This window comes from Neolamprologus brichardi, chromosome 13 (assembly GCF_056152115.1).
Source record: "Neolamprologus brichardi isolate AB-2024 chromosome 13, ASM5615211v1, whole genome shotgun sequence".
Taxonomy (NCBI): Eukaryota; Metazoa; Chordata; class Actinopteri; order Cichliformes; family Cichlidae; genus Neolamprologus; species Neolamprologus brichardi.
In genome coordinates this window covers 6,762,707-6,775,085 of record NC_142116.1, presented here as the reverse complement: position 1 = coordinate 6,775,085, position 12,379 = coordinate 6,762,707, and the positions used below count along the sequence as shown (strand labels likewise).

Genomic DNA, 12,379 nt, shown 5'->3' with positions numbered 1-12,379 from the left:
TATCAGATTCAAATGTGACTGAATCTGTTTGACTATACTTTTACTTTGGCGTGCAACAGTCGTTTCACGCAGGAAGTGAGCAACTTCTGAGATGCAGTTTGGGTAAATTATTTCATAACTTATGGCACAGATATGTGTGGGTGTACAACTATGCACTCTTTAAAATGAGTGCAGAGCTCCGTAACCTCAAAATGAGAGGAAACAACAGGAAGAGATTACTGTGGGTCGTTAATCCAACTATAAAGACAAAAAACAATATACCAATAATCCAATAATAACCAATAATACTAATCCTCTAAAACCCACCCTCAAATTAACAATCCAACAGAGGAATGATAGGACGGTTGACTTTTGAGAAGATTTCCTAACCTTCCTTCCTAGTTTAATAACAGTTTATGACTGATCTGTAAAACAGCAGTTAATAATTCACAAAACACTAAAAAAAAATCATAAGTTACTACTTACAGCGCACTCAAAGAGTGGTACAGAAAGTAGAAGGAAGCTATAAATACTACGTTTTCCAGGGTGTTTTTGTCAAACGCTAATTAGTTTTATTCACACTGAAAATGTATCATTATTTAAAATGAACTCAGCTTGTGTCCACAAGTACAGATTTCAAAGAAATTACAAGGAAAAAGCAGGTGACAGGCGTGAACCTATGACGCACAAGAAAGTCTATAAAGGAAACACTTGGGAAGCTTCAGTAACCAATTCTTTTGTTACACCTGAGTGACTCGCTCTGAAATTCATTCAAACTAATTCGGTGGAACAGGACAAGTGACTTTGCACGATTATGCGTGTCAGTCAAACACAAGAAATGAGGAAAAAAACTGTAGAAATAAACTGCAACACATTGACAAACTTTACCACAAACTTCACAAACAAAGCTCACATGAGAAACTGACACATGGCTTTCATAGCCGTGACGGACTGCAATGTTAGGAATGCACACGTGTACGCTTCATGAGTCTCTTTAGCTATTTAAGCTGTGAGGCAGCTAATTTAAGCAAGCTGGTGTCGATGTGGTGTAAATGAAAACAATCTGCACAAAATATTTTAGCTCTCCAAATCTGGCGAGTACGAGGAGTACAAAGGTGTGGTAGGAGAGCGGGGTGTGACACAGAGCGCGGATGTTGTGGTTTCCCGGTAAAGGGTGTAATCATTAGCTATGGTTACGTTCAAGACATGTGGCTCTCCATTTTTACAGGTTAAACTAGATGGCCGCAGCGACACTTAAAAACAGAGACCTTCAATTTCTATACAAACTAGTGTTTATTATTAGTTTTGTAAATGGCTTAAGGTAATAAAGAAATAAATAAAACAAATCACATAATAGGACAAGCACATACTTACATGCAATTCTTCAGATGCTCATTGCTGCATCATAACCACTATTACTGAGAATATTTATTGCTCTTTGCACCCTTGCCTGCACACAACTATGTTTTTATGCCTTAGTGACATCTTAACAGCTAAAGGTACTTTTCACTGTTCCCTTTATTTCCCCAAGGGATTGTCGCAGTGGATCTGCATATTTGAGTTGGCAAATTTCATACCGGATGCCCTTCCCGCCTATATTATCCGGGCTTGGTGACAGTGTTGTCCCCAAAAGTGATGCCCAATGTTTGCATTTACTTTTAACTTCCAGTATTCTTGTTTGGTAAATACACAGTAGACGACAGGACTTACAAAAAGGTTATAGAATAAAAAAAACGAGCTGTTGTGCAAATATGCTTATAGCTAAATTATAAAGCAATCAAACCTTTTTTTGCCTAAACACATTTATAGAGCTGCTATGCTATGTTTTGCAATTTTTCCTGCCCTCTTGGCCAGAACTCAGAAATGACCTATAATCTTTTCTGACAGATTATAGGTCAACAAGTCATTTACCAAAGTTCAAATACCAGTAATCCTTTTTTGGCACAACACCAGCACCAGAACACTAGATTGTGACACCCTGCTAGGCTAAATGTGTCAAATTGAGGTGAACACGTTGCTGCTGACATTGATGCTTTTGTAAATGAGCATCTAATCCAACTAATTCATCATTTAAATTTTCTTTTTTCTTCCCCTGTGTTTCACAAGGTCTGATGTTTTGCCTTAACATGTTTGTGCAATCTCATCTTACAGCTCAACAATTCATTACTGCAGTTTTCATTTCTGTTATTAGTCAGACTTTCCACTCCATCAAAAGAGAAAGAGAGAGATTAACTTCCACAGAGTTTCTCCAAAGAGAACGCAGACTGAAAGCCAACTCTCACACTCATCTGATTCTGCAGATCCATTTGCTCACTGGCTGCACTCAGGCGCTGCTCCTAACTGCTCAACAACAGCTCAACGAAAATGGAGTGTTTATATTTCAAAGATCCTCCTTTTGAGATTAAACTAAACTTCAATCTTGCACTATTAAGTTAACACAAAAACATGCAGCACTGGGGAAACTGGAGGGGAGCACTAAAGGCATCCATCGAAGCTCTACAAAGTGGGCTTTTTTTTTGGTGAAAGAGAAACAACCTCTAGACACCCTGACAGTTTCACACTTTGACTATGTAAAGTGACTGGTGCACACTAGCGCCATGATGACGTCCTCTGGCTGGTGTGGTTGGTTTGTTTGGTTTCCTGCTAAGACGACAGTGTAGAGTTAGAGGTGTAAATGCTAACAAAAATTAACAGCTATTTTAAAGTCCCCTGTTAAAACGATATGTGCTCAATAAAGGGCACTAGGTATAGTTAGATAGAAATTACCCATGTCATTGATCACAGAGTGGTAGAAAAGAGAAGCTGGTCAACTTCATCTGTAGTTTTATCCACAGTAGAAAGAGGCTGACTACTGCAATCCACGAGGGGGCCTTCAGGATACAAACAAACAGCTCAGAAATGTGGGTGTTATCCTTGTAAAGTCTACAGTGGTCCATTAACATTTCTTTAGAATCATTCTAATAAGATAACCCTGTGTCTAAAAATGTTAACAGTCACCAAGATTACATTATAATGGATCTTACTGTAATGGCTTTACTGTAATGGAATAAAGTAAAGCCAGGAGTACTGCACTGGTGTTCGTTTGCAGAAAGAAGGATTACAAACAGACAAGCAAACTATGGAGGTGCACTTATAGATTGTATAAAACAGACGTAGACACTGGCACACACTGGGATGACATAGCTCTGCTTTCGCACAACTTGATGCTAACAAACACCCGATCACAAGTAGGCCCCAACATCCAATATGATGGACAATAAGACAATTATAAGAATCAATGTAACCAGTGCCGAGTCAGTCATACTTGGACCTGGAATAGTGAAGTCATCATTACCAAGCACAGTGGTCCAGATTTAGATGTCAAAGCATGGGATCAAGAGAAGAACAGTCTTTCTACAGCTCAAGAACTGCTGGAGGTCCCGAGTGCCGTTACAAAGAAGAAAAATCTGACTTTTCAGTTTCAACAGTAAGGCTTTGACGTCATTTGTGGATGACACATAGAAGAGAACAAAGACTATCCTTAAAGTGTAGAAAGACGAAACCCCACTAAGAAAATGTGTGGTACTTGGAGCTAGCTAGAGGCAAAGGCACAGCACAAAGGACTCTAAAGGTCTTGTGTTGCTGGCCCATTAAGGGTTAATGAAAGGAAAAATGATTCAGGTTTCCACCATGTTAGTTTTTTGAACACAAAGTCACTACGCTTTTTAAGACAAGAGGGGGAACAACAAACCAACCAAGCACACACACACAAAAAAAAAATTACTGGTTGATCCGTATATTTTACAGTGTCCCCCGGTGCTAGCTGACAACACCTAAGCACTTTCTATGCAGCAGCCTGCAAGCGTACAGAGAAGTTTAGCAAGAAAAGGAAACCTATTCTGTGTAATTGTGTAATCTGAACCCACCCACTTTGAATTTTGGTCACTCAATCATCCAAAAAAATGGCCTCTGTTTACAGACTTGGATTATTCTATACATTCATTTTGTGTTTTGTGTGTGGTGTTCATTTCATTGTTGAGTAAATATGTTTCTAAAATGATGTGATATTCCATATATCATTCCTTCTACTTCTATATGTTGTCAGTATAAACAATGGCAGTAAGAAACAGTTTTAAATAGCTCTGAATAACATTATTATCACTTTGACCTTGAGTCCAATCTATCTGACCTTGAATGTGTGTGCGTGTGGTCAAATGTGACATGACATTTCCAATCCTTATATAGAACTTTCTATATGTTGACGATACACGCCACATCTGTAAGAATCACAGGTTTTAAGTCACAAGGTTTACTGTCAATTTTATGCAAATTAATCATTATGTGGACCTTGAACACATTAGTGGATGCAAGTCAAATTTGAATGGATTATTAAGATGCTTCCACTCTACGCCCCTACAAGGTTCTATCAAAATTCACTCAAAACCTTTCGAGCCATCCTGTTTACAGACAGAGTGACACACATGCAAAAGCTACCAAAAACATGACCTCCTTGGTGGAGGTGAAAATAATAGCTGATGAGAACCACACATCTGTTTTCTCTCTCTTTGTTGACTCTAACAAAGGTTTTCATTGGTGCAGGAACTCCTTAGTTCATTGTAAATCTTGAGGCAAGCTGAATTTCTAGTTTGTCCAGAGTGTAAAAGTAATTTTCTAAGCGGAGCATTTTTAGGCAAACAAACTAATACAATCGTCTATTCTTGCCATTGTTATAAAGAGCTCCAAAGCAAGCTCATCCAACAGCTCTGAAGCTGCTGAGTAATGTTAGTCACACATCAGACAGATTCTTGAAGCACTAAAACAAACTTTATTACCGACTGTGTTAGGCGTTGTTAGGAAAACGTCGCTGTGCAGAAATATAAATGCAGGTTTCACGACAGGTTTAACGACACCAACGCGCTGGTATTAAAACTTGCGAAACACCAACTGTTTAAATGGTTTTTCCCCCACAATCACAGTGAATGACGAATATCTGGGATTGAAATGAGCGATGCTTTCACAAGTTGAAAAGAAGAACTTATCACTGCAATCTTTTGGTGTCACTTAATCTCACAAATAGTGAATTCATCACCAAAATCGTATTTCCTCATTTCACTTGTACTTTCAGTGGTAAGGGTAAAATCAAATCGAATCCGACAACCCACCGATTACAAGTTATTTTATTCTGTATTCAATATCAGCTACTTTTTAAATATATGACATATCTACCATTGCTGTGGGGTCGAATGCCCCCTTCTGCAAGGAAAATAGATGCTTTAATATTTTAAACAAAGACAAATCCAGAGTCGACACAGACAAACATACAATTAACCGCTAAAACCAAAAAAAGAAGACTTACAGAGTCTTCTGGAGGTCGCTGTATCTTGATCCACTCCACTGATGGTCCCTTCACCTGCAGAAATCTATGGAAGAGATTCTTGAAGCCCCCAAAGTCTTTCTTGGATACCTGAAAAACAAAGATGTTATCTTAACCTCCTAAGACCCGAGCTCTTCCACGACATGCATTTTTAATTTCTCTTTGATATTTGGGCACATTGGGGCCCGATGAATGTAAAAACAAAGAATTACCAGATTTTTTTTTTTACCTTATTTTTGTTTTTAAGAAAAATAAGAGCCACATGAGGATATTCGTTTAAAATTTTGATAGAACAGTAGCAGTATAATGTCCTCGTAAGTGGATATCAGGCCCTTGTAGAGCAAAATTGAGTATTTTGGTCTAAATAACCCAAAATGTGATGTCCACATATGTGGACGCCAGGTCCTAGGAGGTTAAACTAAGGCTGAGGTTTGCAAAGTCAATATGAAGTGGTTTCTAGAAAGACATGAAAATGTTGAAAATCACCTCTGAAATTGCCTCAGTTATTTCAGAGTATTATCGTTTTGAGGGCAGAAGAGAAGCTGCACGCCTTGGGAAAATGGTTTGACTAAAACCACTATACTTAATTTTACAGGCATTTTACGGTTTCTTTAAATGGGGCTGGTGTCTTGAATTTAAAAACTTCCATTCATCAAAGTCATACTGGAAAGCTTTAAATATAAAAGATGAGTTTGAGAATTCGCGATACAACATTGTAGACGTCTGTATTGCAATTTCGGTCTCAGTTTCATGGATTGTTACACACATTAAGCAGTGTGCTTCAAAGGCCCCATACCTCTCATATAAAAAGGATCATTATTGTTCTATGCAAATTTATGGGCGTGAACTTCATTTAAAAAGTGTTTATTTCTTTCCTGTGGGTGATTTAGCATATTCTTTTAGCACAACAGTATAGTGCAAAACTGCAGCAAAGGACCTTTTTTAGATTTCCACATTTGAAGCCTTAATCTGTATTTGTTTTAATCATATAGTTATTATATTTTTAACAAAATAGCCAAGGTCCCGAAAAATATTTAAACACCCTTTTTTGTCCTGAATACACATTAATTGTTTTACTTGAAGGTTTGATACAATTTGTCTGGTCCACTGTGACTATATGAAATTTGTTTTGAACTTTTCTTCAGAAACTATTTTATACACAACTTTAACAGATGTGCACACAAACAGATGAAACAGCATCTGGACATCAAAGACAAGAATCATGTATTTATACATTCTAAACTTCACCAGCCAGTGGGAATAATAACAAAGTGTATCTTATTTTAAAAAGTGAAATCTACAGTATAATTGCTTCATTTCAGCCACACATAGCTGGTTGGATTTATTGAAATTAAATTGACATTTGTTTGCTTTTACACAAAATATTTGGATTTGTACAGTCCAGACTTTGTCACGTGCCACGTAGCTTTGTGCTTTTTCATCTTTTAATTTAAAAAAAAGGAAAAGAAAAGGAAAAGTCCCATTTATGGGTGATGAAAAAAAGTCAAACACCCAATGTGGAGCAAATAACAGTTTAGGTGGCCGTCACTGTCTCGACTTTCACACTGGTATCCAATTACACTGGAGACCTTCAAAGTTCAATGAGTAACCCATTGTGTGTGTATGCGTGCACATGGCGTTTTATACGTATAAGTTACAGCAAGTACAAAAGCGATTCCTGTTAATATATTTGAAAGTGTGTGGGAATTACCGCTCACACCTGCATGTGACCGACTTCTCACCTCTTTACTCTGAGTGTTTTAGTCCCTGATTGCTTGCAGTTAAACAAGGTTTGGTTAATGCCTGAAAGAGTTTACTGCTAAACACTGTGCGTTTATTTCCAGTTTTGTCCCATGTTTTATGCTAGTTTAAAACCAAAGAAATCACACAGAGGAAAGACGAGTCTGTAGAGTGTTAATGCTGCCATTTTAATTTGGATTTTAGTCTTACATTGGTGCTGTGGGCTGAAAAGAGCTCACTCGGGTTCATTTAGGGCTACTGAGAAAATCTGCCTTGTCTCTTAGGGCCTGCACCCCTCTGCTGACGCACTATGTCTGAATAAAACCAGACAAAAATGGGCGAATGTTGCTTAAGAAGTTTGGCTGCTAAAGTGTTATGAGATATGTAGGTGGAACCCTTTTTGGCAGTGTGCTCCAGTATGTGTCACTTTTTGTGTTTTCCCAGCATTGTGACCCCACCACCCTCTGAATCACAACCAGATGGTCAGAGAGGGAGGGAGAAAGACAGCGAAGCAGACAGTTGGTTTACCTCTCGCTCAGCCCCTGTGGTGGTGTCCAGCAGCTTCTCCAGCTCATCGTGCATGGAGCTCTCCAGTTGCTGCCGCATCATTTCCTGGAACTGAGCCATCCCTCCGTTAGCCACACCTTTACTCAGACCTAAGCACGAAAGACGGCGAGATACGGAGTGAGACGGGGGACAGTTTTAACGTCTTTGATTCGTATCATATGCTCAATCCTCAGAGTGAAACATTTCTCGATTTTTTTGCTGATTTTATTCATTGTTTATTTTTGTGTGTGATAAAATTACGTCTGATTACGCAACATAGAAACATAAATTCCTGTAAGGTTTTTCCTGGCTCTAAAACTTTAACCCACTTTAAAAGAAAAAAAATAAGGCTGAATATATTATTTCAGTTCTTACCCCTTTTGTAGCCAGCTAAAAACTCCACCTTAATGTGCAGAAAAGATAAGTCCATCTAAAGCGTAACTGGCCAATCAAATCAAGAGGTTGAATGCTCTTTGACCCTGATTCTGTTTATAGTGTTTAATGGACAGAATTTCTACATGTAGCCAGACGACTTCCATTTTGGTGGTAGCTACAGTATGAAGATGTAAGCCTGCAAGCACTGCATAGCACCCACAGACCACCAATGGGTGCTTGAGAAGTCCATATTAAGGATATCGCCTCTCTCTGACATCATACAGATACAACAGTAAAAGAAAAAAATAGTCTGAAGTGTTAAAGCACTTATAGCTTTTAACTCACTTGCACATAAACTCAGGTTTGTAAAGTTACATCTGAACAAATCACAAGACTTCTGGAACGATGTCCTTTCAGAGGATGATGCCAAAGTGGAAATGTCTGGACATAATGCGCAGCCCCACTTTTGCTAAAATGCACAACTTGCCTCCATATAAACACCTCATACCAACTGCGAAGCACAGGGGGTGATGAATTGGGCTTGTTTCGCACTGAGGATCTCTATAGCACATGGACACCTTGTGTTCCTTGAATCGTCAATGAATTCAACCAGACTGAAATGCTGTGGCAGAAACTTCACGGAGCTTTACATAAACATATGCCCACAAACCTAAAAAAACCTAAAATACAACCACAATGAGTGAGAATATGAGAATCTGATAAAGTCATAAAAAATTTACTTCAACTTATTGTGGCTAAAGATGTAAGCTACTGAATAATGAGGGGTACTTTTTCCCTCCCACAGGATCTCCCAGTCCTGTGAAAACTTTTTTTCACATGACAAATGTGACAGAAAATAAATAAAAACCAAACAACGAGAATTTGTTGCTTTGTTATTATTATTATTATTATTATTTATTTATTTTTTTTTACTTGCAGTCATTTTAGACCAAACGATTTTATCCTCAGTTTAATCAACAGCAGCCCTGATCTCAATGGAAACACCTGAGTGACTGATGTACAAAGAAGTAAACACAGGCTCTTGTATCATTATTGTAGCATGAGCACACTCCAGTCTTTGAGTCAACAGCCATCTGCGCCGTATGATAAAAGCAATGACATTTAAGAGGAGAGCTGTCATGCTTCTAGTTAGACTTGACGTAAAAGGGTTGAGGTATACTTAAAGAGTCACTGTAGCACCCGTTATTCCAAGCAGTGACACCCTCGTGATTATGTTAGCTTGTGTCTAGCAATCTGTTCCATAGATAAGTAAACAATACTAAAAAACGAAACCTTGGACTGTGAGAGGTATTTGAGAGTCTCAAAGCGGAGTTTTAATGTAACTTCCTTGCATCACAGGAAAAAATTGACAGCTAGGTGATTACATCTAAAGTTACAGCAGATCACTGTAATTCAGAAAAGGAAAATATAGCTTTTAAATAGTTATGAAAACAGTTTTTTAACAGCAACATGCCCAACACAGGTTCTATGTTGTTGGCATCTTAAATCAACTTAATCTATGGCTAATTTATCTCTAAAATGTCAGTTTATGTTGTATATGTTAAGAAATGATTATCAAATATCAGTCCATCTGTTAACATCGAGCATAAGGTAAACAATAGCTCTGCATGTGCCAACAAAACCATTAAACACTGACCAGTTAAAAAGCTTTGATTAAATAAAAAAAGACAAGGCAATTATACCTGCTAGCACAGCAATTTTCATCCTAATTGTTGTTATGGTCCATTAGTAAAAGCAGTTAAACATGTTCACTGCTTGTTAAGCAAAATGTGACACACAGACCTGAGAGTTTATAAGGAAGGTTTAAAAAAAGGTAAATATGACAACAGAAACTCACTTTTCCAAAAACAAGAATAAAGATCTGAAGTTATTAAAAAACCTACATGAACTGTAGCTCAAATATAATGAATGGCAATGACAAATATAATAATATTCACAGAGAACGCCTTGATAGTACCATTTGTTGTCATTTCTTTAAAAATGAGAAGCATACGAGTATATAAAGACGTTAGAAATTATTAACCTGCTGTGAGATATAGTTTATCAATTCCTGATATCCTGCCTTTCAGACTTTTTATTGCCAATTTCCCCAAGTAGCGCTGCAACTAACCGTAAGTGACCTTACAACACAACAATCAACTGCTCCTGGCACAGAGACATATGAGAAATATGGCTACAGGAAACTGAAATGACAAATACCACGACATACTGTAATAGCAGACAGTAGCAAAGGGAAACAGTTTAACACCATTTAAAGATTTATGAAATCAGGTGTCAGTGTTACTGTGGACAAAATTACTCTTACTTCTCAACAAGAAACAGGAAAAGCGGATTCAGCCATGTGTAACTACTTTAAGTCATGGGAAGTATTGCAGCATTAACCAACCAGTTAATTATAGCATTTTAGAAGCAGAAACCTATGTAAAATATCCCAATGAGGTGTTTGAGTCACCACATGTCAGCAGAACAATGATACCAATGATGAAAAAAAAATCCCAACTGTGTTTATAACTGCTATAAAGCAGTTCAAGGTTGTGTGTTCATGTTAAGTAGGAGGAATTGAATGAAACCAGTGAGTAAACTAGTAAACTGTGAGCAGACGGTCTTCCAAGAAGACCTTGCTTACAGACAGATTACTGATAATCTACTAAAGATTATGTAAAGAAAACTCGTAAAGCCTCATTTTTCACATGAAGGCATCAGTTAACAATCACTCATTGTTATTAATGCATTCATTTATTGACTTCAACATACATTTATCATACTATTGCATATTTTATCACAGTGGGGCTACTCTACTATAGTAGTGAAGATTATTTAATATGATTACTAAAAGGTTTAGGAATAATAGTAGATTTATGAAATTTAAAAAAAAAAAAAACTTTTCTTATTAGTCAAATGAATGATGGTAAACTCAACTAAACCTGTAACAGTCTGGCAAAGAGTGGATTTTTATTTATTTTTTTAATAATCAGTGATTTAAATTAAAATGTGATAAATCACACTTTCTCATATGCGGGGGAAAGTTAAAGTTGATGTAAATAATGTTCTGAAATGAACAGGAAAAAACACATAGATCGTTAAAAAAATAAACATAATCCTTTAAGCCTCCCTCTCCTAGAGTCACAATGTTAGTAAAATAGAGATCACTTACCTTCGACATAAAGTGCCATGGTTAAGCTGCCAAGTAGTGTTTAAAATAATAGTGGACACGCTTTAAGTTTTGTATCCCAGAAAAAACCAGATGTCATTGAGCAAACATCCGGTGAATGGATTTAAAAATATATATATAATAATGATATTAAAAGTTTCCTTGAGGTATCCTTAAATCACCCGACTGGTCATTCTTTCATTGGTGCCCAAGCCTTTTAAATCGATCCAGCGTTGAAGCTTTAAAGGATAAGACGCTGTGCCTGCGAGTAAAACAAGGACACATTCATCCGACCACACTTATCTCTCTGGACACCAGCCAAGTGGTCCTCCCCTCAACGTGAAGTTGGATCCGATGTACCCAGCTCTTTTACTGCTCGTACCGCCTGTATTTCTCCCCCTGCCCCAACCCTGCAACCACGTCACAAATCCTTACTGTGTCTCACAACCTCTGGACACTTCTTTCCCCCAGCGCCTCACCCCCTCCCCCTCGAGTGCTTTCATTTTTATCACCTTATGGCTGCCACAGGGATTTTTAAAGTCAACTAACACACACGCCGTCAATAATTAACCGGCGAGATGTGCACACATACACAAAGACACACCCGGGCACACAGGTACAGCCACGCTGTCTGTATGACCTGCTGCCTGCGGAAATGAATGAGTGATGTACAGACAGAGATGAACGCCATGCCCTCCACAAACAAGCCACACGCAAGGAGACAACTATAATCAACAACGGTGCCGTGAACGTAACACTGGAGGAGGAAGAGGAACGACCTTTTTCAGCTGAAAAATGTCAAAAAGAAAACCCGGACATAGCGCCTCAACACCAGCCGCGTGTGCAGTCCTACCAATGCCTAATCTAGAGAGGGAAACACGTCATATACACAGACATTTGAAGCCATTTTCTTACTGTAGAATACTGGCGGAAGAAAAGTCGATGGGGTCGGCCTGGTCCTGCAGGTCTGGAGGACCACAGAGATCCAGCAGAGGAAACAGCAGGGTACACAAAAATATGTATGTGTTTTATTTACACCTTAATTCAAGCCGCTTCTGCTGCCCTTCGACATCGCTGACTGGGTGTTACAAAAAGCACAGGACGTACAAAAAAGGTGCAGAAGTTAAAAAGGTGATCGGATAGTTTTTGAAGATATTTTACACTCCAGTGCCATTCTAGGCAACGACGAATCGGAACGCCGAGGGAGGATGGGA

General features: G+C 38.2%; 1 protein-coding gene across 2 annotated transcripts in view; it reads right to left on the bottom strand.

Annotated features, from left to right (window-relative positions):
- Nucleotides 1-12,379, bottom strand: part of ugp2b (UDP-glucose pyrophosphorylase 2b) — a 38,100-nt gene extending 25,721 nt beyond the window's left edge. The window contains exons 1-3 of one of the 2 annotated variants that reach the window (XM_087850046.1): nucleotides 12,081-12,379; nucleotides 7,601-7,728; nucleotides 5,315-5,422 (exon numbers count right to left, since the gene is read on the bottom strand). In XM_087850046.1, coding sequence (XP_087706172.1) covers nucleotides 5,315-5,422; nucleotides 7,601-7,699 — 207 coding nt within the window. In that variant the 5' untranslated portion in view covers nucleotides 7,700-7,728; nucleotides 12,081-12,379. Of the gene's footprint in view, nucleotides 1-5,314; nucleotides 5,423-7,600; nucleotides 7,729-11,168; nucleotides 11,611-12,080 lie in introns of those variants that run through there. The other variant, XM_087850045.1, reaches the window with a different exon arrangement.